We start from the raw sequence: 26,283 nt of genomic DNA on the forward strand, positions 1-26,283 counted from the left end.
ACGCAGTCGAGGGAAAGTTGTCCCTTAATATACCATACATGATACCCTGACAATTGTTATGATGAGCGCCAGACGAGCGAGCTTTTGACTAGCTTTACGTGACAATTTAAACCATCATCTTTCCGATCCGGATTTAGCACGCCCTGAAGAGCCGGGTATTGCTTTGCAGGGGTCTGATCTCCATTCTGAGAGATCTCCTGGGTGCTACTACTTCTCCCCCTCTCCCGACGACATATGCCGCCCTCCTTGACATCGGTTCGAGCCATTTACTCAAGGTTAGCTTCATCGTCGTCGGCGACGTTTAAGGGGTCCTCTTCATCCACATCGGCCTTCATGATAGCCTCACCACCATGGATGTGGATGGTAGGATCGTCGGTGCTGAGGTGATGATCATTGTCTTCGCCACTGTCTTCTTCTTCATTCATCGGGATGTTGTCATCCTCATCCAGCATTTCCTCCGTGATGGAGTCCGGACGGACTTTGTACAAACCGACACGCTGCATATAGGTCATCAGACCGATACATAAAACTCTGTTTTACTTCCAGTACTTTTCGACTTTGGTCTCCTATTGGTACGTTAGAGATTTACCCGACTAAGAGCTACAATAGTATAGCATACCTGTTTGGCTAGGAACTTTTCATGTCGGTGGGCTTGTTCTTTCTCTAAGTCCTCGGACGACATGCTTTTCCCACTTCTTCCGCAAGACACCATGGGGAGGTTCGAAGATCTCCTTTGCCTTCCCCTTCGCACCCCATCGATCCAGACACTCCTGCGGAATGGGAGGTAGCGCGGTCTCGTTGTTCTCCGTTGCCATCGAGTAGCGCGTGTGGGATTGGATGGCGTGTGACAGAGTCTGATGGGACCAGGTGTTATTCGGTGAATCTGACTGCCACTGACCGGCAAGTTTACTGTTGGAAGCCGGTCGAAAGACTTTTCCCAGCTCAAGTAACACTCGACGACTTCTATCTCTGCTAGAAAGATTTCGAGGTTTGGTCGTCGTGTGAGAGACCATGATCAGCTAAGATGGTGCCCTATGGCCCCTTTTCCCCCTGAACGACGCTTAGAATGTTGGAGATAACTTACGATTCCTCTGTGAAGCAAATGATCGGTCTTCTTTAAGGTGAGTGGTAAATAGAGCACATATTTCCGGCTGTGCGAGCGTGCTGTTTTAGGGATGAGAAGGTAGAAGGGAGGGATATGTGATATTCTGGAGATGTAGGTAGAGAAGGATATTTTACAACTATTACCCTAAACTTAGGATGATGCCACTGAACTGTTGGAAAATGCAGCAAAAACTGCGGATTTAATTGAATGCCAGTGAATCACTGCCCGCCGGATCGCTCCCAGAAAAAACTTCATTCTCTCTCTATCTCTATCTCTACCTCATTTCCTTTTCTCCTCCATCACCACTTCTCTCCTCCATCACGATTTCACTTCACCCACTACGAACTCCAGTTCTCCGATACACAGTCTATATGAAATAACTCTATCGGTATGTCGCATCGCATTAATAATATCAGCCTTGACTTACGAATTTCACTTGAACTAATATTTATCTACAGCTAATCAATATTAACATCGACGTCTCCTATTTGGCAAGATGGCAACCTCTTTTGCCGGCCTGAGTGCCAAACAGAAAGCACATACTGCAGAAATGGAGAATCAAGCGACAAAAGCATTCCCATCAATGAAAGATCTCGCCGATGCACTGGTGGGAGGAAGTGGATGGCTTGAGAATCCAGACGCAGCGGATCGCAAGCGCGTAGAAAAACATCTCGAGAGGAAGCGAACCTCGATTACGAAGATGAGGATGAAGGGGACGACGGCGATGGCGACTCGACAGAAGACTCCGACGGCGAATTTAATCTGGACCTCGACTCCGAAAAGTGACTTTTCGGAGAGCGACTCTGACCCTGGTGTTTGCCAGAACGCAGTCGTTAGGTGGCTGGGTGCTTTACATATTGGCATTGCAAAGTATTACGCCAACACCATCAAGATAATTAGCCAAACATCGCCTCAAACCACTCGACAGAATTCCTGGTCTCAGCCCTGAGATCGCTCTCAAAACCCACCAACAATATGCAGTCTCAAAGGCTCTGTGGTCCATGAAATTCATATTCAAAGGCATGATTCTCGGAGACCTTCATGGTCTCGGCAAGACTCTCTCGGCACTTTCCATCATAGCACTCAAGTCTTATATTAGATAAGTTCATGGGTGGTCGTTGCCCCCCTGTCTTGTTGTCGCCAGTGGATGTCTGAAATCCAGAAGTACCTCAAAGACGTAAGTGTTGTTGCCATCATATTTCTTATATGCTAGGATCTAATTCCGTCTTGCAGGATTTTCTCCCAGCTCTCCTGCTCGCTGGTGAACAGGTGTCCCCGACACAGCTCTACAAATACAAGGTCATCGTCACATCATATCACCAAGTGTGAGCAGAACTTGGTCGCATACAAAGATATTACTCTCTGCTCAGAGCCGCTCGTTCGATCAATTGAACGCAGTGAATATCCAGCTCGACGCAGCCTTTGCCTTCTCTCTGGTATATTCGGGCTACCAGAAGGTCCATGCCATCAAAAACACGCGCAGCCGAACTTACAGAGCGATATTCAACCTCCGGGTTTTTTGAAAACTGCATCATGATGTCTGGGACACCGATCGACAACACCTGGCTTGACAGCTTTGCGCTGCTTTCTCTCCCCGTGGACACCATGCGGGCTATTCGCAAACGATGGACCGCACCAGACAAATGAAGTGCCTAAAGGCCGTTTCATGATAAGACTTATCCAATTATTAAATGCTGTCACAGTTCGTCGGCCTGCCGACCATCAGCTCCTACCACTACCACGCGTTCACAGGATCCCCGTCCCTTGGAAATTCAGAGACATCGACCCAGATTTTCAGAAATCGGAAGAAAGCATGCACCAGTACTATGTCAGCAGGAACGCTAAGAATGGGGACTCTTGGAGTTTGCTTGTCAAGGCCCGGCAATACGCATATCACCCCATCCAATGCTCGTGGAGCTACACGACATCAAGTCAGCCGCACAGATTCGAGCTCTGCGGAAAGAACAAGCAACGAACGGCGTCCTTGATGACTAAATTCAATCCAAAATAAGCGAATGACATCGATGACTTCCTCAAGGTCGGAATTCCTACTCCCCTCGAGTTGAAATCATCATGACAAATACTGTACCTTCCGGGTATAGCTGGCATATCATCTTGCTGCACTTCCCTGCTCGAAAAGTCTCTATCGTTTCCCATCTTTCTCATCATCATTCGCATTGATTGCGCCAGATTCAGTATGCAACTTGGACCGATTTGAGACGATAGGCAAAGCTATCTATCCGCTCTACGCATCGAGAACAGCAGAGAGGCGTTTTCCCTTGATTTCTGGTAAGTCTTTACATTCATATTGAAAGGACTCTCAGTTTTCTAACCCTGGGACCTCTAGGTCAATGACTTCTGCTACTTTGAATCAATCCACTCATGTTATCCTTGAAACTCCTGAGTCACCATGCCCCGACTCAGCAATCGAGAGAAACGGCGAGCACGTTTCGCTGCAGCCCAAGACAGTCTGACATCCGAAGAACTCGAGAAACAGAAGGAGCAGAATATGAAGGTGGCCCAAAAACCCCTTGCCCATACCACTCTCTATACGCTGAAACTCTCCAAGAAGTGGTTCATTGAGTTCATGGAAGATGAGCACCCTGAAGTTGACGCCCAGGTTGAACTTTTTGCTCCTGATAGCCATGACCAGGATCACGTTCTTCTCAAAGAGTACTCTTGCTAGGAGAGGAAAGAAGTCCCGGAACCTTTATCCTAAAGGATGAAAAGATTTAGGTAACTTGGTATAAGTTTAGTCTAAACTTAGGATACCTTTTGCTAAATTTATTTTAGCATCCTCCATCAAGGCCAATGTATTCTTACTCGCCAAGGTCTCGATGCTTGGCACGCTCTCTTGTTGGAAGATTGGCAACTGCTTTAAAGGTCAACACTATCATTGGAAATACCAACTGCCTGCTGTGATCAATGGAGCGAGAATCCAACCGAGTCCAACCCCTGGGACCTTCAAAGGCAAATGAGCTCTTTCATACCAAACAATTTAGCCATCCAGGAAGGCCTCACGACGGAAGCTAAACCTAAGCTTTCTGCTAGCTCGAAAGATGCTTCGTTCATTGTATCCAAATAATACGAACCCGAGTATCTGGGCACCTTTGGCTCCATGCCCACAGTTCTGAACCTCACACTATACATGATGCTCGTCATAGACTGGCTCATTGAACCCACTGAATGGAGAACGCACGCGGGAAGACACCTGAACGAAGCCCTTTCGATTGTGTCAACTATTGGGTATACCGACGTCTCTGCTGGTCGGACACTGGTGCCCCAGATCTGTACCCTCTGTTTTCATAACGATACCATCCAACCACACCAACTGCCTTTTACATACTGCACCTTCTGGGATTTGTAGCATCACATCCAGATTCAGATCAAAGATCAAGAAGGTGTTGAGCTCTGCCCATGTTCCGGCAAAAAATGTGACTATGCGAGAGAATGGACTTGGGATGGAAAGTCATTTGAAGGAGGCGCATTCTATTGTTTCCCACTACGGAGATAAGCCCCATATGAAGCGACGAAAATTAGGCAAAGGCTCTACGGATCAGTAGTCTGGGGTAATAGAAAGGGGCACGAGACTGGATTGAGGTCAACATGGACATTTGCTGATTGGTGTGCCATTTGACTCTGCATTTATGGAGATAAAGGAGCCCGGTTGTTATTCTAATGGGGTCGTCCAGCGGGATATTAGCAGACTCTTGGAGTTGATCACATCCTATGTCAAAATAAACTCAGCAGAAGATATCCTAAACTTGGCAAAGGTATCCTAAACTTAGTAAAAGTATCCTAAACTTAGTAAGAGATATCTTAAACTTATAACAAGTTATTGGGTATTTTTATCATTGAGGATCAAGGTCCCGAGTTTTGTTTCCTCCCCAAAGGACAGGGTAGTTTATAGCAACAGTCCGATCTCTATTCTAAGAGAATTATTTTAGGCTTAAATAGATTAATACTTTCTGTTTGATTAAGATCTACTTGAGGTTTAAGTCGATTACCAAGGCATGCAGTTCTACAATGATGGGTCGGGTGCCCCTGGAGTAGCAGCCACTGTGGCGCTAGGCAAGCTCCTGTAGCTCCCCAGCTTCAGCATCCCACCTTCGTCATCGCGCCGCGGCTCATCTTCTCCAATTCAAGACATTCCCGAATGCTTCAAGATGGCCATCTCAGTAAGTACCGCCCTGTTTTCGTGCGCGCATAGGGTTTTACCATTCATGTGCACTTCGAGACTTACCATGCTGACAATGAATCGCAGTGGAAGTCGTTTGACTTCTTCGACGTCGTCCAAATAAACATCGCCGACGACGAAACCCGACAGCTCTTCGAGGGCAACGAGATCTCAAGCGTTTGCGCAGGCTCCGATAGTCTCTTCCTTGGATCTTTCGAAGGATACGTTAGCATAATAAACAAGTCATGGAAGATTGTCAAGCGCTTCCAGGCTTACGAGGCTGGGAGCATCACGCATATGCGCCAGGTCGAAGGGACAAGTCTCTTGTTGACAGTTGCGGTACGGGCTTTCGAAGCTTAGATAACGAGTTGATGGACTGACGGTGTTGATAGGAAGATATGAGCAGTGAGCCTGTTCTCAAGGTGTGGGCGCTCGACAAGCTTGTTAAGAAGACCAACACACCGACATGTCTGAGCACGGTCATGATCAGCAATAACCGACGGCAATTTCCCGTGAGTCTTGTTGGGAGCCCGATACGACGTTGGAAACTGACAGATTCAAGATATCTGCGTTTACGGCTACGGACGATCTTACACAAATCGCTGTGGGATTCACTAACGGCGCAGTTACCGTAATCCGAGGTGAACTGGTCCACGATCTCGGCACGAAGCAACGAATCGTTTTCGAATCAGAAGAGCCCATCACCGGTGTTGAACTCGCATGGGATGCGGCACAAAAGCTCACCACTCTGTTCGTTTCCACGACCTCGCGAATATTGAAGCTCGGTTTATCCAAAAAGGGTCATGGATTACCACCCAAGACCATCGAAGATGCCGGATGTGCAGTGGGTTGCATGACGCGTGACCCAAATACGGACGGCGTCATTGTTGCGCGCGACGATGCTATCTACACATACACACTGGACGGTCGAGGGCCGCCCAAGGCGTACGAATCGCCAAAGAGCAAGATTGATGTTTACAATGAATATGTTGCGCTTGCGTGTCCACCCGCGAGCAGCACTGCGAAAGATTCTGAGGCAATGAGGCGACGTTTTGGCAATACTACTACTAATTCTCTATTCAATGCGTCGTCCTTTGTGTTGCTGGATATGGATCTTCGAGTTATCGGCCATACAGAGACGTTGATGTCACCTGTGGGACATTTTGTTGACATCTGGGGTGATTTCTTCACAGTCCTCCAAGATGGCAAGGTAAGTTGAGTCTGCCGGTTTCTATGTCTCTTATTGACTTCACCAGGTTTACCGGTATCATGAGAAAAGTCTGCAGCAACGACTGGAGATGTTGTATCAGAGGAACATGTTTCCTCTGGCTATCGAACTGGCGCAAAAATCTGGAATGGACAATGAGCAGCAAAGCCTTATTTACCGCCGCTTTGGCGATCACTTGTATCAGAAAGCCGACTATGACGGCGCCATGGTTCAGTATATCCGCGCAATTGATACAACTGAGCCATCACAAGTCATTCGCAAGGTGAGGAGCTTTTTTCTACGCATGAGCAAGGCTAATATTCCTAGTACCTTGATACGCAACGCATTCACAACCTAATTCAATATCTTGAACAACTCCACGATCATCGAAAAGCGACTGCGGACCACACAACCCTGCTGCTCAACTGTTATGCAAAGCTGAAAGACATCAATAAGCTTGAAAAGTTCATCAAGTCTCCTGGCGACCTCAAATTTGATCTTGATACAGCAATTGCCATGTGCCGTCAAGGCGGATACTACGAGCAGGCTGCATATCTTGCTAAAAAGCACGGCGAGACCGATCTTGTGGTGGATATCTTGATAGAGGACTCCAAGAACTATGTCGAAGCGCTCGACTATGTTTGGCGTCAAGATCCTGATATCGTACGTGGCAGCGCTTCTGGTGTGAACGATGGCTAACATGTCCAGGCATACCCTTGTTTACAGAAATACGCCCGAGTACTCATAGAGAATTGTCCTCAAGATGCAACCAAGTTATTCGTGGACTACTATACGGGAAATTACCGACCTCGGCGCACTTTGACGGTACAAAACGAGATTGATACACCCGCCAGTGGTGGCTTTGCGGCAGGGGCGGCCAGCGCTGTTCAGAATTTGTCCAACCTGCTGCCCTTACCTTATATGAATACATCTTCCGTCGCATCTCCTGGCACAGTCGGAAACACAAGGGCCGTGGTTAGTGATGGGAACATTATCGTGGACAACGACGATATACCTGCACCAAAGTATACCCCTCCTCCACCAAGAACCGCATTCTCATCGTTCATCGACCACCCTGATGAGTTTATTGTCTTCCTCGAAGCGTGTCTCGAAGAAAAGGAGCTCAAGTCGAGTGACCGAACAGATCTTTACACCACTCTCTTTGAGATGTACTTGTACAAGGCAAGCGAGAAGAAGGGACAGGATCATAAAGAGGATTGGGAGGCCAAGGCGAAGAAGCTCATCCAGGGTGATCATGTGCCTATGGAAAGCTCGAATGTTCTACTTCTCTCGCATCTTGCAAATTTCCAAGACGGAACTATCCTTGTCAAGGAACAGGCAGGACTGCGTTTTGACATTTTCAGATCTTACACATCAGCTAAGGACACACGAGGTGCCATGAAGGCCCTCAGAAAGTACGGCCCTGAGGAACCACAGTTGTATCCAGCTGCGCTGGCATATCTCACTTCTGACCAAAGGGTACTGGAGGAAGCCGGCCCTGACGAGTTGGCCAACGTGCTAAACAAGATCGACAAAGATGGGCTCATGGCTCCTTTGCAGGTCATCCAAACACTTGTTGGTCAATCTTCAGGCGGTGGCGTAGCTACCATGGGCATGATCAAACCATACCTTCACGAGACAATCACAAGAGAGCGCAAAGAAATTGCTACGAACCGCAACCGCATCAACAATCTCCGCGGCGATACAGAAAAGCGACGCGTGGAGCTTGCAGACCTAGGTTCCAAACCCGCCGTTTTCCAAGCAACTTGGTGCTCAGACTGCAGCCAGCGCCTTGACCTACCGGCCGTCCACTTCCTCTGCAAACACAGTTTCCACCAACGTTGCGTTCGAAACGGCGGCAACGACGACGATGCGGAGTGTCCCAAATGTGCACCGGAGAACGACATGATCCGCAAGATGCGCGAGGGTCAGAAGGAACGGGCTGGCAAGCATGACCTGTTCAGGATGGATCTGGAGAACAGCGAGGATCGATTTAGTACGCTGGCCGAGTGGTTCTCTGGAGGTGTTATGGATGGGCAGAGTGCGGAGTAACTGTAATGTGAATGAGGTGATGGCGAGATGCATGGTGTCTAAAGGAGTTTTGGGTTCTTATTTGGTCTTTGCCTTGTTTTTGTGAGGCTTTGGCGATAATACAATTAACGTTTAGGCAGAATGTTCTTATTTGAACCGGTTCAATGTTGTTCTGGATGCTCGGGTGTTTGCCGATGCGTTGGTGACACAGAGCTCCAGATGCCTCGCTGCCTTATCTAAGACTTGGGTAAATGTAGGTAAACTTATGATAGGTTTGGAGGTCTCTTGGTGTACTACTTGACAAAATTGTCGGTGACCCCGCCTCAAGGGTTTACCCCTTTTCCAATCTGTCTCTGAAAACAGAAATTGTCTCAGTGATATCACAGTTTTGGCCACTCTTGTGACATGATTGTTTTATCGATTTGAGTTTCTGCTTTGATTTCTGTCTCCAAACTGAGCTTTTTTTGTTTATTCTCTGTCAAAAGTTGCTGCTAGAATCATATGGCGTTCTGCCGGGTGTTTGAACTGAGTTGATTTGCCTTAGGGACAACTCAACATTCCTATTTCTACTGTAGAATCTGACAATCTTTTATCTAATTGCGTTCTATTTTCTGGAAAAGCTAAAGCTTTGTGCCAGATGGAATCGCTTGGTGATTTCTTCTTCTGTTTGGCAAAAAATGGCCAAACTGAAGCCTGGTCGTCAATGCTATGCAAAATAGGCTGCACTTGGGCAAAAGTTTTATCTTGAGTGAATTGTCTCTGAGCTTGAGATTCTGGGTATAAATACCGCGGCTCTGTCTTCTTCTTTCCCTCTTATTTTCCTATCATCTCATCAATCCACTTGGCACTATAGTACTATATAATTATAACACATCTGCAAAGGTTCTTGAATCTCCCATAAGAATTTCAACCCCAAAGGCCTCTTCCTTATATACTTCTTGGGCCCAACCAACCATCACAACACTCCCTTACCTATATAATCCACAACCCGCAAATCTTTTTGACCGCGAGAAGGTTCGGTGGAGATTATCAAGCCCAAATGGGGGTCTTCACTGGGGCATCAGTGAACGAACCGAATATTGCCAGCGATTCGTGGCTCAAGTGCTGCTGGTGAACAACGAGGAATCAGATGGCGTCACCTTACAAGTCTTGTTCTACGTCTGTGTTTTGATTAGCTATGCTTTGTGGCATAACCGAGAAGCTAGAGATATATATGTGAGTACTATCTGATCCTATTCGTTGAGTTGTGACATTGACTCTCATCTAGAGATCTGACTGCTAAACCAGCTGGAAAACCTCGAACAGCTGGTCGTACAAGAGGAGGGCCCGGCAGAGAGATAGCCCATTGGCGGGATATACCGACCGGTGGATATCCCTTATTGGTTAACCTTCATTGCCGACCAGCTGGGAGGGTTGTCAAACCTCAGACGACTCTATATTGAGTTTCACCCCAGGATCATGACTTGATCAGTATTTTGCCCATATATTGTTAGCTGTAGTGCTTGCCCTATACGTACAGTAGTTGGCTAATTTCATGGTTGAGCCCAGCTACGAACCCAGTTCTCATCACATCTCTAAGATACCCCCTCTCCTCCGCTATATGTCTTGTCGAAATTCAACTGCGTACGGTGGCCTGCAAAGAGTCCCGTGAAGTGTTCGAAAGGCACTTGAATAATAAAGAACGGCTTAGGTAGCGGGAACAGCTTTGCTGAAAAGGCCAGCCCGCATGGTACCACAAAGCATTCCACTCGGCTGTAGTTCCCCAAAAGAAGAACGATAAAGAGTGTCGACTGGTCACACCGTCCAGATTCTTGTCAAAAGGACCTTGGCTCCTGTTGTGTTCCATCGTTGAAGGTGAGTCTCAATCAGAACAAACCGCCTCTTGAGAGAGTTATCTAATGCAATGATCCAACACAGACAGCGAAGCAGAGTCGGCCGCCACTCCATGCCTTTGTACAAGGCTTTACTGGAGTCGTATGCGCAACCTCAACGGCTGCGGGCAATGCTGTTCCCATTCCCTCATGACAACCTCTTTATCTCATCACTAAAGTGTCATCTTCTCATCACTAGTCATCAAGACACCCTTTTATCTTCTTGACTCACGATACCCACTCATCCACAACAAGGTTGGCATCATCTGTTGTATTATCATATACTTGGACTTTTGAGGCATCTCTCACCAGATCTGCCGCTCAGATGGCTGATGCCGAGTCTGATGACGGGCCGTTGTGCACCGAAAACAAAGAAACTTCCGTATGTGATTCGAATACTGAATAAATTCTTCCATTTACTAACTATAATAGGAGAGTGCCCTTCAAGGCTCTTTAGTTACGAGTGAGACCGAAGAAGCAGATGATTTGGAGACTCCAAGTTGAGACGCCGAAGTGCATGATCATTTCCTTCTACCAACAATACACCAACTCTCACCTCAAACAACGAGATCACCTTTACGCCGCCAGTAGCCCGTACCTTGAATCTGTCTCCCGTCTTCATCCTACCGCATTCATCATTGCCTCATAAACACCAACCCTTAACAGTCCTCGCGACGTGGCATCCTACTTCTCGCTCACGTAAGGATATACTGGCTTGCAATGGACACCAAGCAAGGGTCAATATAGCTACCACCACACCCTAACCCCCCAGACTGGCCTTCTTCTTCTTCATATACAGCCACCTTGGCAACCATTGAGACTATATTATCACGGTTGAACAGTTAGTTACTGCATCACGGTTGCCGGCACTCTCCCTCAGCTCCCACGGGTTGTAACCCCTACGGAAGCAAACAACAACTATGACACAAACATGGTCAAGTTTCTCCTCAGAGAGCTTTTTGCACTCAACGTCTACATCCTTTCGGCTTTGTAAACGGTTTCAAAGAGGAGATGGCTCCTGCAATCCTAAAACCGCTATGCCCACCACGTTGTGTGGGTAAGATACGCCTGGACTCATGGCACTGACGAAGCTGTCAAAAAGGCGTTTCGGAGATACATACACCCTTCTTTCTTCGAGGGGCTCAAGTACGAAAAAGACGGCCCTGTCTGGGCTACTATCCAAAGGAATTTGGAGTCTATGGTGTGTGGGACCCAGCCAGAACGGTTTCAACCGGGGCGTGAGAAAACTTGGTACAAACGTCACAACGAGCAAGCCTGGTGATTGCTTGTCCCCTAGCTTGATATTGGGGACCATGAGTCGGTTGAACAGATCTCGACAACCTGGAAGATGGTTCGGGACATACTCTACGAAAATTTCACTCTCCCACTCTTCAAACTTCAACCAGAAGTAAGTTATTAGCCTGTCAAGCGTGCAGGGGTTGCGGTTCCTCTGCAGTGCATATAAACCATAAAGCTCAGCCCAGCCCAGCATAGAGCCGCTGGAGTCTCGTCAAACGAAAAGGGACGTTATATATGCTTCTACGGAAAGGATTCTGGTCGATCAGCCTCAAAAGGCTACCTCCCATCATCACAGAAGAGGAAAAGACCTCAGGTGGAGCATGATGAGCATGAAAGCGACATAATTTCCCCGTGGGCTGAAACTCTCAAAGCCATGAGTCAAAAGATGGCTGCCATGGCCCGTCTCTCACAGAGCCCGAGTAAAGAGACTTGCAGTCGAAATGCGAGCTGGCCTGGTTAGAAAGCGAATGGGCCAGGGATCGTCTGGAGAAACTTGAGGAACCATTCGTCACCGCTGAGCTCAGTCCGCACCTACGGTTGTGGAGAGTCTCTTCGTGACGAGCATGGCGCCCTCTCCCCTAAACCTATATATATATATTCCATCATATCTTTGATACTTCCAAGATCCGCCGCAGTTACTGCTAGCCTCTTCCTCTGGATCATCGACGACAATGGGTTGCGTAAAACCTTTGCCAACTTTCATCGAAACAGGCGCCTTCCATTGCCTCCAGAGGCCGAAATCGCCCAAGATATTATATATTTCAGAGCAGAACAACGCGGAAGTTGTGATGCTCATGGTTTTGGAGATCATCAAAGCACAACATCTTGTGGAGGAGCAAGGCGAGGGCAAGTGGCTCCAGCCCCTCAAGCATACCCTAGGAGAGACTCTGTACGAACAAATCGTCCAGGCGAGGACTGCTTGATTGATAACAATCATCATACTCGATACAACACATTATCTACGCCTACGAACCAATTTGTGCTTCCTGCCAGTACAGAATATGGATCGGAACCCCCCCCCCTTTCGATATATGTAAGGAAGAAGACGATGACCTACGTCAATTGGACAAACTTGGATGGGACGCCGAGGAAGAACTCAAAACAGTGCTCCGAGCACAAGATCAAGGTCCAAATAAAGGGCGATTGGATCTTTATCAGACCCTACGGGTACCACATGATGGTCTGCTATTCAGATCTCACCATCACTTGAGGAGAGGACATGTACCAGGTGAGCAAGGCTACTGTATGCCCTCGGTCGTCCTTTTTTGAAATAGCACGAATCCTCTTCGAGACCGATCCTATTCACTGTTCCTTACACCTTACCATCGCTCGACTGTTCACAGAGCAATTGAAGAGGGACATCCAAGCCCTTCATGGAGATGACCAGTCCTTCTCCTTCTCAATAAACTTCAACCTTCCTTCCGAGGAGATAGTACCAGAAGGGAATCGCAAAGAATTTGGCACCTCAAACATGGCCGATAAAGAGTTGAGATATATGTATGTCCGTGTTTTGATAAGTGAAGCATCCAAGTCGACCGCTAACAAGGCGAAGAAGGCCAGGCTCTTGGTTCTCACCCGCCCAGGACGTAACAGACCTCACAACAGACTGGCGACTCCAATGTCATCGATAACAACAATGAAATTGAAAACTAAATTCTCAACGATTTGCAGTCATGGACGAATCTCAATATGCCCGCCCAGAGACAGTAACTATTAGATAGTATCAAGGTCCGATACTAATGGTGCCTTTCCACCTCTGCCATCTGGCATCTCCTCAGAAACCATTATGAAAAGGACTTCCAGCGACCAGGGCAATACGAAAGCCTCCATCATCAAGAATAGGTTCACATCAGAGCATCGCCATACCAGATGGCCTGCCGGCCAAATCAAAGGATATACAGACCACAGTAAACGATGCAATTCGCTTACAGTAAAGTCTCACACAATACAACGACACTCACAATACATAGCACGAGTGTGCGTCTCGACCTTGTCAGGATCCTCAGAGTACATATCACTGCACTAGCCAGCAAATGCGACACCAATAAGTCACGGCAAAGCCTGGCTGTGCCAGAGCTCTGCAAGCCAAAGGATCGAGAAGAACAATGGAGACCAGAAAACATAAGGAAGCTCTCCACAGGCTCCATCATCAACTATGTTCCAGAAAAAAGACAGAAGAAGCAATCAGAAGACATACCTGGCAAGTTGAAGGGGGATGATAGCAAAAACCAAAGACTTCGAAGGTTCTGTGACCTTACAATAGAGGGCAACTGGCCGGTCAAGATTCTCAAGCACATCTTGCATGAAGATGACTATCTTGGTGACTTTAGAGTTAAGCTCAGAGATGGCACGATCATCTTCTCTTTGGCTTCCTCGCTTTACATACACGTGATATACCGGCAGATCTAATTTTGTCCCCGGATCAAACTCCTTCTTGAAGGGACCTCTGGCCCTATTGCATCCATGAGTTACATATAGAAGCACCATGCCATCCCTCATCTCATTCACCATGGAGATGCTGGGAGAGATTGGAGGTCACCTGCAATTTCAGTACCTCCGGAGCTGTTCTCTGACCTGAAAAGCTCTCGATATATGCATGCAGGTGGACCTGTTCCGGAAGATGGTATTTTCTGGCCACACAGCAGTAGTCCCTTGGGATTTATTAGCCTCGATATTACCGATGACCTGAAGAAGGAGCTCGAGGCAACAAAGGCCGAGACTGCCAGCGCGCAGGAACCCTCAAAGTGAAACCTACAAACCTCACCTATAAACGTAAGTTATTGCTTAATGCCGTCAGACGTTGGTGACTTGCCTGCTAACATTCTCTCAAGACACCCAAATAATCATCAAATGGCAACCATTTACTGGATTCTTGGACCAGTTAATTGTCCGTGGTGAGCAGATTTTGACAGGACATGGGGCCAAGGATGACCAAGACCCTAGAACGATTCTACAAAGACCCCGACTCCAAGGACGAAGGGACTCTTGACTTGCCAGAATGCCCACTGGAACAGTTCCAGAAGTTATGTACCTGTGGGGAGAATAAAGCACCCAGTCGTGAAAGCATCACTGGTCGCGTTCTAGGCAGCCAGTCCCAGGTTGAGTTCCCTCGCAAGCAGGTCGAGACTCGGAGTGTCTTTACCATTCTTATATAAATTGCAGGTAAACTTTTGGCCCTGTGGCCATGCGGGGCCAAAGAAATGTGAAGAGACTGACAGACACCCGTTTCTGGAAGGGAGATCTCGTGCTTGCAAAATATTTACTCTTTGGAGCTCAAAAGGCATCTGAAGTGGAGGAGATCCATGCCAATCGAACCTAGACTCCAACCCCTATGTATATCAGATCGTGACCTTAGAAGGGAAAGCACCGCGACATGGAAACCCTGGGTGCAGACTCAGAAAGTCTAGAAACCATGGCACCTTACTTGCCTCCCTCCTATTTTCGTGGATCTGCATAACGCACATCGCACACCCAATATGCCCAAGTGAGTGCACCACAGATTATTGCGAGCAATGAGAGCTGTCCGGACATTCGCAAACTTCGGGTCAACTTCAAAACACCATTTCACGATTTCCTAAAGCACCTGAGGGGAGGATCCCAGGTCTTGTGGCTGAGAGGACCTCACTTCGCCATTTACCTATGGCTACAATACCAACTGATACTGATGGCATGCAGGCCCTTGGCAACAAGGATCTAGGCCATGTCCCAGTGGCCTCGTTGTCTTGTGAAGCAGGAGAAGCTATACCCAAAAAAGTGCTTTAACCATGCACACGAGTTGCATAAGGTGAATACTGGCGATGACCGTGTCCAGATCCTGTTGCGACCTCGAACTGGACCACAACAAGCTAATCACCTCGTCCGAGCTGATAGTCTAGCTAAGGTGATTATGATAGCTCCCTTGCCCCTGGCGATACTGGCAAGAGGATCTCGTTGGGCCAACACAACGACGATGAGGCTACAGATGGCCAGGTCTTTGGGTTGATGTTAGAAAAAGGTTTAATAAATCATGGTATGTGATATCTGTGACGCGGAAACATCTAATTTTGCTGCACATCACCAAATACCCTTATTTTTAGAGAATATTCACTGAGCCCATGATGTCTGGGAAGTCCTCAATGCTAAGCAACAACGACGTCACCCCCAAAGGTGATCTCGTCATGGTTCTCAAAGAACACAACTCTACGAAATTAACTGCGGATGTATCATTCGACAACCGGCAAGTTTTCTTGGACAAGGAGGTCTTGAACCCCCCAAAGTCACATCTATGCTTCCAGCTATTTCTGGCTCACCCCAGTCGGTCGCTGCCCCACGTTGCTGCTGCACTGCGCGATCTCACAACTTACAGCCTCCTCCCTCACATCACTACCCTATGAGCACCAAAAACTCACCAGACTCCAAGATGCCTTTGATAGAATCTCGGTCACTCGTCGCGTCATTCTCTCGCGCCTTCACATCGTTCCAATCCTCGCAAGACTCATTCCGCGTCCTCTGTACTCTACCCCACACTTCCAATGTCCCCGCGCCGCGCCGACCAACCCGCCCACTACAGAATCTTGTGATTCTAGACTCAAGCTTCAATCCGCCGACGTTAGCGCACGCAAGCATGGCGCGTTCTGCGTTGAGATTAGAAGGGGAGAAGAGGCTGATGTTGCTGCTGTCGGTGAATAATGCTGATAAGGCGCCGAAGCCGGCGAGTTTTCCTATCAGATTGAGTATGATGGAAGCGATGGGGCGGGAGCTGCTTGACGAGGGTGTAGAGATCGATGTTGCGGTCACGACGATGCCTTTCTTTCATGATAAAGCGAAAGCCATATCAGAATCGGGGTTTTACGCTACACAAGACGGAGGTCAACCGGTACAGACCTTCCTCGCAGGTTTTGACACGATAGTCCGCATTTTTAATCCAAAGTACTACAGCGAAGGTATCCAAAATGCTCTAGGACCGTTCTTCGATAAGTGCAAGGTGAGAGTCACGACGAGGCCGGATGAGACGTGGGGAGGAGTCGATGAGCAGAGGGCGTGGTTGACGAAGGAGAGAGTGAGGGATGTCGGAGGTAATGAAGCTTGGGTTGAGAGGGTGGAAATGGTCGAGGGAAGGGAAGGCGATGGTGATGTGAGCAGTTCACGTGTGAGAGAAGTTGTAAAGAGTGGTGAGGGTAGCTTGCAAGGGTTGGTTGGAGAAGAGGTTGGAGGGTGGATTGAGAGGGAGGCTTTGTACAGGGAGCGCGATGAGAGTCTGTAGTGTTATATTAGCAATATTCGAAATAGCCGCTGGGTGATCTCATAAGTGCAATACAAAGTTTCACAAGTGCACCGAGAAACTCATGAAGATTGTTGGAAATGCTTGCCAACGTTCTTGGGTTGTGACCCGAGCGGTTCTCTCAAGCACAGGCACTGCAGGGTAGAGGGCAAGCCAAAAGTCAAATCACAACATCTTGCTTTGCGACTCAGCTACTGTGAGACCCTGTCTCTGGTGAATGGTTTTATTTCCGTAGCTATTTCAAGGTGAAGTGATACTCAGTTCGAATTTGGTACATCAAGGCGAGACATCGTAACAGAAGTATATTCGCCTGTATACAAGCAATGAACAAAGACCTAACACTCAGCTCGCAGCATCAACCTCATGAATGCGCACATACACAAGCCAAGACTTCACATTTTCCCGTGCATGCATATCGAGACAGATGCTATACATGATACACAACGCAGATCTTGACAAGATCAACTCCGAAACCCGTTCCAACCCAAGTCTCGAGAGCATCACAGAGTGTCAGAGTCAAGCACGGCCTACCGTCTCGGCGCAATGATTCATGCAGTCGCATTCTGCTTCCGCATTTGATCTCAATTTCGGCGCAAACCTCCAAAGTGATCCACTTCAAAAAATCGAAGCTCTCGCATCGCGCAGAAAAAAATCACTGTAGCATCCACTCTTCCCTCGCTGTGATTCGCTGCGCAGCTCAAAGTCGTCTGCGGTGGACCACCAGTTCCACATCGCCTCAACCAATCAGGACCTTCAAAACCCTCAAAACCCTGAGGCTCAAAAAAAAAAAAGATTCTGCCAGCAACTTTTAGGCGGTGAAGCACGAGTGATCCCACTCCCCACAGGCACTCCATAAAAGCGCGCCTTCCCTCCGACCTTTTAGACTTTTTCTTCTTTTCTTCTTCATGTCGACAATACTTCAGAGAATCATTTCTATAGTATTCGACCTTCTCTTGGTTCCCTAAAAGAGCCACAGATCCCACCCTGGTTGATGAGTGCATATCCTCGACACCCTAGAGTGAATACCTTGGTCCTCTCGATCTGTCCGCAAGGATGGCGGTCTTGCCTGCTTCGTGCAGGTGGCTGTATAGAGATGGTTGTATTTGATGATCTCGACCCTGATTGCGGTCTTGCCTTCGGGCGCGCGGTCGGGGTGGGTGTTGATGGACGTCTGACAGGCGTGTTTTCTTCTCTTTTTCATTGCTTGCTGGGGCTTGCCCTGGGAGTGAAGAAGAAGCTGTGATGTTTACGTGTGTTGCCGTGGCGACGAAGAATCTTGCGCGATGGTTGGGCATTGCTGTCGAATGCCGTCACGTCGCATTGATGCGCAGAAGTCTTGCTCAACTGCATGTCTATTCCCGAATGTCATACAGATTAAATATTCTCCCAAGAGACCTGCCCGAAATACGCCTTTGATCTCCGATAAGCAAGCCCACGCACTCCGTCGTTACCATGTGCCCACGATCCTCCCGCTCTATGTGCCCGCCCGACCGCCCAATACTCTCATCACTCGTCGCATTCGTTGATACCTCGTCGCCTCAAGGCTTCCGCGCGTAAACGTACCGCACCATCATGTATCCATGAACCTTGCGACTACTGATCGCTTTTCGCATCGCCGCGAGAAACTGCGGGTATTCCTCCCTCGGCCAGTTCAGCACGTTATGCCAAAGATACAGCGTATATCCTGGGACGAGTCAGAGAGCGCGAGACGACATGCGATGGCGGATACATACCCTCGAGATCGTTTTCCAAAGTCAACCTGACGTACTCGCCCAGCTCAAAGAGCTTCCGATTACTGGTCCATCCTCCCACGGGTAGCTGCAGCCCAAACATCGTTAGCAGGTATCACCACCTCAAACAAATCCACCGTCGTACCTTGTAATCAAATATCCTGACATCCGTGAAGCCAGCCTCTGTGATACTCCTCTCCTGCAGCGCCTCCTGCTGAAGAAAGAACGTCCTCCCCGTTGCTGCGCCGCCCTTCTCGTACAGATCCGCCCACTTCTGGAGTGCAGGCTCGCTGTCTGTCGTTCCGTCATCGGAGTAGAAATGTATGTCAGCCTCGCATGATTGGACCCAGCCACCAGATGCACAGCAGCGATATGCTTCTTGGAAGAGGGCAGGCCAGTCTTGGACTCCTCCAAAGAGGTAGCGGATATGGATGAAGTCAAAGTAGTTATCTTTCCAGGGCCAGGTGAGAGTTGCATCTGCTATCTCAAAGTGCACGTTTGGAGGAACCCATTCGGGCTGGGTGGGTGAGAGGTCTGAGCCGATTACTTGAGCGCTTGGATATGCATCTGCAAAGTCTCTGAAGACAGGTCAGTCAATTAAAGTGATAGGCGGAGAGGGAAACTTGCATTGCCCAAATTCCGGAACCAGTTCCGACATCGAGAACTCTCTGGACATGAGGCGATATGGGCGCCAAGAAGAGGTTGTTATCTAGCAGTATAGTGAGGTAGTGATGGGTGATGTCAACCGATTGAAGCTGCTGCTCATCATTCGGCATGACATATTCATGAGCATATCGATCGCTGTGATATGTTCTCCCTTGAATAGTTCTGTACTCAAGAATGCTCGCCGTCACCGAGTCCGGGTACATAAAACTGGCACTGAGCGGGATATGTGAGTTGAACGGAACAACAAGACATACGATGGAACAAACTCACGCATCGGATCCAAGAGCTGAATCAATTTCATAATGATCAATATCGGAAGTATCCTACAAACACAGCAAAAAAAGACATAAGATGTTAATTCTCAATGCTTATTACTCTACAGGTTTTATGTAAGAGAGAGAGGTTCGGTAGGGTACAACGCACCTCAGGGTCCTCTGCGGGGATGAGCTCAGCCTGAGGAGCGGGGGAAGATGGAGCAGCGGGGGCTGCAGCAGCAGCAGGAGGAGGAGGAGAGTCAGTAGCAGTAGCAGTGGGGGTGTCTCGAAGCTGTTGGTCTGTCATGATATATCGCGATCCATAGGATTACTTGATACAGTCAGTGCTCTTATGTGAGTGATATGGGGGGTGAGTGGGTGTGTTGTTGGTTGAAGGGATCCAAGGTTTGTAAAGAGTGGAGATGTTTCTGGACAGGGTATATCAGAGTCAATTTCAATACCGATAGATGATGAAAGGAAAAAAGAGAAGAGAAGAAAGAAGAAAGAGAAGAGGGAAGATGAGTCTAGAGCCTAGAGCCTAGTGCTGAAAATCAAAAGGTCGGTATAGCAAAAAGCAACCTCGATTACCCCCAGAGAACAAAAAGATCAGAGGCAAACAGAACCCAACCGACCCCTCCTTCGTCTGCCTTCGATGGAACCCAAGGTAATCAAGACAGACTACCTAGACTAGACTAGACTAGACTAACTAGAGCCTCGGGCTGTAAACGCAAAAGTTACTTGTACTTTTGGTTCTGTTTGCTAGAGCAGTAGATCCCGTCGCTCCCGTAAGCGGTGTCTCAGTACTAGGTAGGCAAGGCCATGGTTCAGTGGGGCGCTGCTTTTAGTCTAGTGCCCTCTTGCCTCAACCTTGATCGTTACATCACATCAACCTCTAACCATCACTCGCGATAGCTTCAATGGAAACTTTTATATCCAATCAATGCAAGAGCGTCTCGCGCTCGTTCAATTCAGCAAAAGCAATTGTCCCTACTTATCCACCAGTATCGCGAATGCTAACCCCCGTACCCAGCTAGACCTAGTATTTCTCGCCCAAACAAACCAAGCTTCCTCTCATTATGTTCTCGTGAACTGGCTCCACCATTCGAAGGGAATTGAGTCTTCGTCAAGTTCCCCTTCCATGAACTCACACCATGTCTGAAAATCATACTTCAACTCGTCAGGAACCCCGTCCTCAGTAAAAGTTCCCAGCATTTGCTGACACCACTCAACCACATCAACCTCGTACCAAGGCTGGACCTGATCACGGTCAAAGTACCCGAGTATATACTCGATCTCGTACCCGTGATGCTTCTGCCAGAAATATCTTCTATTCTTGTGGAATTCGGCCCTACCGATATTCCATATTGTCAGGTCACGACGCCTGCATGCATCAGACCACATGAACCACATGTACCATGGGTTCCACTCAGTATCAATGACGAACTCATGGACGCGTCCAGGTCCATTGCGAACAATTGTGCGGTTTATGTCGTACAGAAACTCATACTCGTTGGCGCAATAGGGTCGAACTGCCTCGCATAGCGTCACCCACGAGCGCATGAACTGCATGGGCACTACACGCCCTGCTGCAGTGATTTGCGCTGTGATCGCATCCAGAGCTCCAAGAATACTCTTGAGTAGAGTCTTCTCAAGCACGTCAATCATCTCGTACTTGACCATGATGTCGAGCTTCTGCCGGAAAATGTCAGCGACTTCACCGTGATACGATGCTCTCCAACGGGTCACCGACGTGCTGTGCAAATCAGCATGGAGCGTTCCGATAAGAGTGCCAACGGAACTTACACCCACCCAGTCATCATTTATGCGAGGTCTCTTTCCCTTACATGTCTTCTTGAGACCTTCCGGGCACTCTTTGTAAGATGTGAGCAGGCTGACGCCTCGACCGGCATACTCCTTCAGCATCAACTCCAGAAGACGAGGCGGAATATGCGACTTGAGTGCCAGGTCCAGTGGAGATTCCGTGAAATACGTGTCTGCTATCGCACCGTTGACGAAAGGGTATGGCTGCGTGTCCGCCCAGTCACACGCCGGATGGTAGAAAGGTAACTTGTCGGTGGCCACCACGCCGTCGAGGGCGTTGGATCGAGTTGGGTTCGGAAAGCCATAACTACTCAACAGCTCAATCATCTTGAGATAAATTTCAACTCCAGGTCTACCAATGTCAAATTGGAGTTGCTTCAGGAGTCGCGTCGGCATGTGTCCAAGACCCATATCCAGTCGTTGATATCGAAACCCGTTGAGGGATTCACTTACCAGATTTGCTTCCCCGCTGGCACCCTTCTCAAGGAGCCACTGAAGAGCTTCGTAGACACTTGTTCGAATTTTGTTCTGCAACTGTTCGCTTCGCGGACTATCATGCCGCTCGTCCAAGTTGAGGAGTAGAGCATCGATCGGTCGATACTCCCTCCACGACGGTCTTACAGGCCAGCTCATCTCGACTGGGGCTGCGCGGCACTCACCACAGAGACGCATTATCGGAAGGCAGGCCGACTCAATAGCCCGCCGAAACGCCCTATAGCTTGTGGCGCGGAGGACATACGGACGGGCAATCCGATGCATCTGCTCGCAGACCAGTGTCAGCTTACACAACGCATCGACGCTCACGTCCCTGTCTTCGCTGATTGCTTTAGCGATGAGATCTTGAAGCTCTTCCGGCAAACCGAGAAGAGTGTTGCGCGGGATGAGCTCAGAGCTGGAGCCCGAGGCGGGAGGAGGTGAGTTTTGTTGTGAGGACATGATTGTCCTGGCAACGAAATGCTACAGAGATAGTGTTTTCGAGAAGGAAGATGATATTTCTGGAAAGGAAGAGGTCGTTTAGGTTTCTCGAAGTGATGAGAAGAATGTGTGTGAGAGGTTTGATCTCTAGTTGACACTGCAGATGAGTGTCAGTTTATACTCGCAAAGACGAACAGTGCTTTTCGGGAACATAATGAGAAACTAGGACATCCAATGCTGCTGTTCGCTACATCAACTACACAGTAATATTGAAATGAGGAAGAAATAATCTAATATCCCTTCAATGAATATGATCAGTGACATTATGCAGGTGGGAGCTTTCATCTTTCCATCCCCGGGTCCTACGGGTTGTTCGTTTCTGCGCATGTTTGCTAGTCTGTTTATCTGTTTATTTCAATCATGACAGCGGTAATACTGTCAGAGCATAATGGGAGCCTTAGGTCTGACACTCAACGATCTCAACAGCCTCTATAGATCGAAGACATACAGCGTAGCTCTCTTCATATTCTAGTGCTATCTGGAACAACCACATGTCCCTACCTCAAACAAATGCCTATCCTTTGTCATCAAGCACCTCTTGCTCCAAAAATGCTTGGTACACCTGGCTTCTAGCCATAGCTTGTTCTTGTGCTACGCTATAAATTTGCTAGAAATGTGAGGTTCTGGTCCGAACAGCAGCAATAGCTCATCATACATCTCTATGGGTGTAGGTACAAAGCAAAGAGTTTGTTTTATTTTTTTTATGGTCTAATATAGATTGACGCTCTAACTGGTCTACGAATCTAAATCTTAACAGAGAAGAACAACTACCTAAAACAGGTAACAAAATCCTCAACGATAGCTCTGTCGTCTGCCTCGCTTCCAGTTACATCTTCATCGAAGAATCCGACCGGTGCTAAGAAAATGGCGACGGCCCCCTTTTGTCATAAAAGCAATCCCCGGCTTTTTAACGCCTATAAAGTTCCAGGCGTCTAAGGGCATATTGACCCAATCTCTTTCGGTGTTATCCTCGAGCCAGGACGGGTCGAGCTTGTCGTGAACTTGCTCAAAAATAGTCGACCTAGCATCGACCAGGATCTCAGGGGGGTACCATAACATACCAGGGATTGCGAACTCATGCACGCGTCTCTCGACTATGGGGTTAATTGCTCGTGCATAGTCTCCTTGAGAATATCGATTGCCTACCCTCCGACCTAGGAAAGGGGTCTGATAGATGGAGAGGTAGATCTCGCGCCAGCACCATGTACCGTCTCGTTCAAAGTTGAGACCGCCATTGCCTCTCTGCTTTGCTTCGATCCTACGCAGAGCTTCAAGTATATTTTCAAGTGCCGACTGCTCATTGCCATCAATCCCGTCATATTTGATAAGCAACTTGATCTTAGCCTCAAAGGTATCGGAAAAGTAACTCGGGCTGTCTCCTTTGTATATCCATGGAGCAAATAGGTCATCGAAAAGGATGTGGACTAGATCATGGAGTCCTGTCCATTCGTGCCAGTCAATGTCAACTCGATGGCCAGGGGCAAGGCGAGACCTGAGAGTCAGTCCCCGATCGGAGAGCATCTTGCTAAGAAAAACCTCGAAGAGAGCGGGGGGGACAGCCGACTGCAGCATTATCTGCATAATGCTGTCAAATCCCTTGGCAAATTCCCGGTATCCTGGATGTCCGTCCTTCTTCGCGGGTAACACCCTGCGTAGCCTTTCAGACGGAAATCCCAAGCCCTTGTCTATAAGGAACTCGATTACCTGGCAGATGCCACGATGTTCATCTACATCTGTTGCCGTTGGGATCGTGGTCAGCACAAGGGGAGGGAAAACAGAAGAAGTTATTAACTCTCCCTCGATCCTTTCGACCTGCCCGGTATGATATCCGTTGGCGAATAGCCACTCAGCTACTTTGATGTATGCATCAGCCGAGAAGTACCCATCCAGAAACCCCAATGAAAGGACATCAAGCGGTGTCCAGCAGATTTCGCGGCGCCCCGTCGTTTCCCAAAGTCGACTCGTGGGAACGTTTCTGTGCTTGAGACACTCAATTATGAGATCAAGATTGCCCATATAGCAGGCATGTTCGAAAATCTCTCGCTTCCCGTTGTAAACGTGCTTGAGCGTCAATTGAAAGAGTCGAGATGACACGTGGTGAATGTTGAGATGATCTCTCCATTCCAAACCCTCAGCTTCAAAGATGCAGAGGAGGAGTTCATCGGGCAGATCAAATAGACCAAGCTTCTGGAACTTGGTCTTGCTTTCAGTAAGAGACATTTTGTCGTCGTTTTTATTGTGGTTGAATAGTGTTTGCTCAAGTGTACGGAATATTGTTACTCATGCCCCAGGGCCTTATTTTATACTGATCTCTTTCTACTGAACAGCCAGTCTCCGTAGGTCTTTGACTTCTGAACATTACATTCGGTTACTCAATGCTCAAAAGAATCAAAGACCACTGTGCATTGCCCTCTCACGGATTCCTTGTCTCTTTTAGAGCTTGTTTCCAGGCAAAGGGGTAAGGATGATAAATGATGTATTACGGGGCCTGCTCCGACTACCAAGGACGCAACAACATTGGGCCTATCTCTTTGTTAACCGAGACTGAAAGTAAGAAATACTGAGAAACAAATCGATGTTAGTCTTGTTCTTGTCTTTCGGCAGTCTTCTGTTCAGACTATAGAAGAGACAAAGAGAGCGGGTATCATGTACAGACTTCGCTTGTTACATATTCAAGAACCTTACTTTAATAACAGATCTTAACGGCAAGAAATGCTTCCTAGGTTAGTTGTGCTCGAAGAATGGAAGTGCGACAAGTTAAGTTACACAAATAGACGATTGGAGCCAACACCAACTTTTCGGTAAGTCTGAGGAATTTAGGTGACTTTTAGTGACTATACTCACGTGAGACAATCAGTTGGTGCTTTCTCTAAAGTGCATTAAAATATAGCATTACTAGGAAAGGCAGTCTGCAACCCCTGAGGACATATCATCTGGCAACAATTTCCCCTTCTCCAATGGACACTGTCCATCAGTAGAGCTTGACCCTCCTAACTCCGCTGACTTTTCTTCCCATATCGTTTTTCGAGGCGTTCCCATCTCAGAAATAGAGGCTGTCCATCCATAGCTGAAGCCTGTTGGTATGCGTTGATTGATCCCAATATTCTCATCTCTCACTGTTGTGGAGTATCTCCAGTCTGTCGATAGTGTATAACCCTCAGCGCTCGAACTGTATGACATCCATGACAGCTGAGATACATATTTTTCTCGTTCGCCAGGCCCACCCTCTGATCCTCAAGTTCCTTGTCCAGCTACACACCAGTGATGGAAAACTCGACCATGGCCATTAGAAGTGGCCTGTAGTGTTGGGGGACCTGGCTCCAGGCGCCTTTATCCAGATCGATCTGCACGGTAACTTTGGAGTCTCGTAGCTCGCTTGAAACTTCACGAAGATCCAAATAGCATCGGTAGGGCTTTCGAAACCGGATGGTAACGTGGAGCGTGAGCCCAAGGTCCAAAAGCTTTTTGTACGGCGTCCATCCACTTAATGAAATATTCGCGCGCATCTTGCGGAAATCCATGAGGGATAAAAGTTGTCTTCCATTCCTCCAGCTCCGATGCGTTAGGGAGTTGATCATCGCGGAACATATCCAACTCGATCGAAAGTCTTGTCATCGCCTCGCCAGAGCCAGGCTGAGGGAGCGCAGATGCCGCGGTTGCTGCGAATCGATCAAGTGAAGCGGGTGATTTGAATGAGAGTGTGCATTGCAAGAAGATGGCTTCCAAGAACGAAAAGTTGAGCTCCTGGTTGCTTGGGGTCGTGCGCTTCTTTGAGCTTCGTTTTTGGAGGCTGTCCAACTCCATCAGTGGTCACTCAAAAGAAAGCTAAGTCGAAGTGCTTACCTTTGAACTCGATTCCATTTTGTTCGGTCTCGTAGAAGAATGAT

At 48.1% G+C, this 26,283-nt stretch overlaps 9 protein-coding genes across 9 annotated transcripts; 4 read left to right on the forward strand and 5 right to left on the reverse strand.

Moving 5' to 3' along the window:
- Window positions 1-266: 266 nt before the first annotated feature.
- Window positions 267-682, reverse strand: FMAN_00274 (uncharacterized protein; the record flags this gene model as incomplete). The annotated part of the gene is made up of 3 exons (XM_041822104.1): window positions 267-497; window positions 558-566; window positions 620-682. 3 exons carry the CDS (start codon window positions 680-682, stop codon window positions 267-269), a joined length of 303 nt encoding a protein of 100 aa, XP_041687818.1.
- Window positions 683-1,601: 919 nt separating this feature from the next.
- Window positions 1,602-2,054, forward strand: FMAN_00275 (uncharacterized protein; the record flags this gene model as incomplete). Its single annotated transcript, XM_041822105.1, has 1 exon — window positions 1,602-2,054. The coding sequence occupies one exon, from the start codon at window positions 1,602-1,604 to the stop codon at window positions 2,052-2,054; it is 453 nt and encodes a 150-aa protein (XP_041687819.1).
- A 1,461-nt stretch (window positions 2,055-3,515) lies between these two features.
- FMAN_00276 (uncharacterized protein) lies at window positions 3,516-3,986 on the forward strand (the record flags this gene model as incomplete). Its single annotated transcript, XM_041822106.1, has 2 exons — window positions 3,516-3,778; window positions 3,899-3,986. 2 exons carry the CDS (start codon window positions 3,516-3,518, stop codon window positions 3,984-3,986), a joined length of 351 nt encoding a protein of 116 aa, XP_041687820.1.
- Window positions 3,987-5,271: 1,285 nt separating this feature from the next.
- FMAN_00277 (uncharacterized protein) lies at window positions 5,272-8,541 on the forward strand (the record flags this gene model as incomplete). The annotated part of the gene is made up of 7 exons (XM_041822107.1): window positions 5,272-5,283; window positions 5,370-5,621; window positions 5,675-5,794; window positions 5,845-6,492; window positions 6,539-6,772; window positions 6,817-7,152; window positions 7,198-8,541. The coding sequence occupies 7 exons, from the start codon at window positions 5,272-5,274 to the stop codon at window positions 8,539-8,541; spliced, it is 2,946 nt and encodes a 981-aa protein (XP_041687821.1).
- Window positions 8,542-16,089: 7,548 nt separating this feature from the next.
- On the forward strand, window positions 16,090-16,932 carry FMAN_00278 (uncharacterized protein; the record flags this gene model as incomplete). Its single annotated transcript, XM_041822108.1, has 1 exon — window positions 16,090-16,932. One exon carries the CDS (start codon window positions 16,090-16,092, stop codon window positions 16,930-16,932), a length of 843 nt encoding a protein of 280 aa, XP_041687822.1.
- A 1,556-nt stretch (window positions 16,933-18,488) lies between these two features.
- Window positions 18,489-19,907, reverse strand: FMAN_00279 (uncharacterized protein; the record flags this gene model as incomplete). Its single annotated transcript, XM_041822109.1, has 6 exons — window positions 18,489-18,634; window positions 18,684-18,768; window positions 18,826-19,258; window positions 19,308-19,559; window positions 19,617-19,669; window positions 19,770-19,907. The coding sequence occupies 6 exons, from the start codon at window positions 19,905-19,907 to the stop codon at window positions 18,489-18,491; spliced, it is 1,107 nt and encodes a 368-aa protein (XP_041687823.1).
- Window positions 19,908-20,674: 767 nt separating this feature from the next.
- FMAN_00280 (uncharacterized protein) lies at window positions 20,675-22,357 on the reverse strand (the record flags this gene model as incomplete). The annotated part of the gene is made up of 1 exon (XM_041822110.1): window positions 20,675-22,357. The coding sequence occupies one exon, from the start codon at window positions 22,355-22,357 to the stop codon at window positions 20,675-20,677; it is 1,683 nt and encodes a 560-aa protein (XP_041687824.1).
- Window positions 22,358-23,230: 873 nt separating this feature from the next.
- Window positions 23,231-24,616, reverse strand: FMAN_00281 (uncharacterized protein; the record flags this gene model as incomplete). The annotated part of the gene is made up of 1 exon (XM_041822112.1): window positions 23,231-24,616. The coding sequence occupies one exon, from the start codon at window positions 24,614-24,616 to the stop codon at window positions 23,231-23,233; it is 1,386 nt and encodes a 461-aa protein (XP_041687825.1).
- A 1,164-nt stretch (window positions 24,617-25,780) lies between these two features.
- FMAN_00282 (uncharacterized protein) lies at window positions 25,781-26,200 on the reverse strand (the record flags this gene model as incomplete). The annotated part of the gene is made up of 1 exon (XM_041822113.1): window positions 25,781-26,200. The coding sequence occupies one exon, from the start codon at window positions 26,198-26,200 to the stop codon at window positions 25,781-25,783; it is 420 nt and encodes a 139-aa protein (XP_041687826.1).
- Window positions 26,201-26,283: the final 83 nt, after the last annotated feature.

The sequence above is a fragment of the Fusarium mangiferae genome (assembly GCF_900044065.1).
Source record: "Fusarium mangiferae strain MRC7560 genome assembly, contig: FMAN_scaffold013, whole genome shotgun sequence".
NCBI lineage: Eukaryota > Fungi > Ascomycota > Sordariomycetes > Hypocreales > Nectriaceae > Fusarium > Fusarium mangiferae.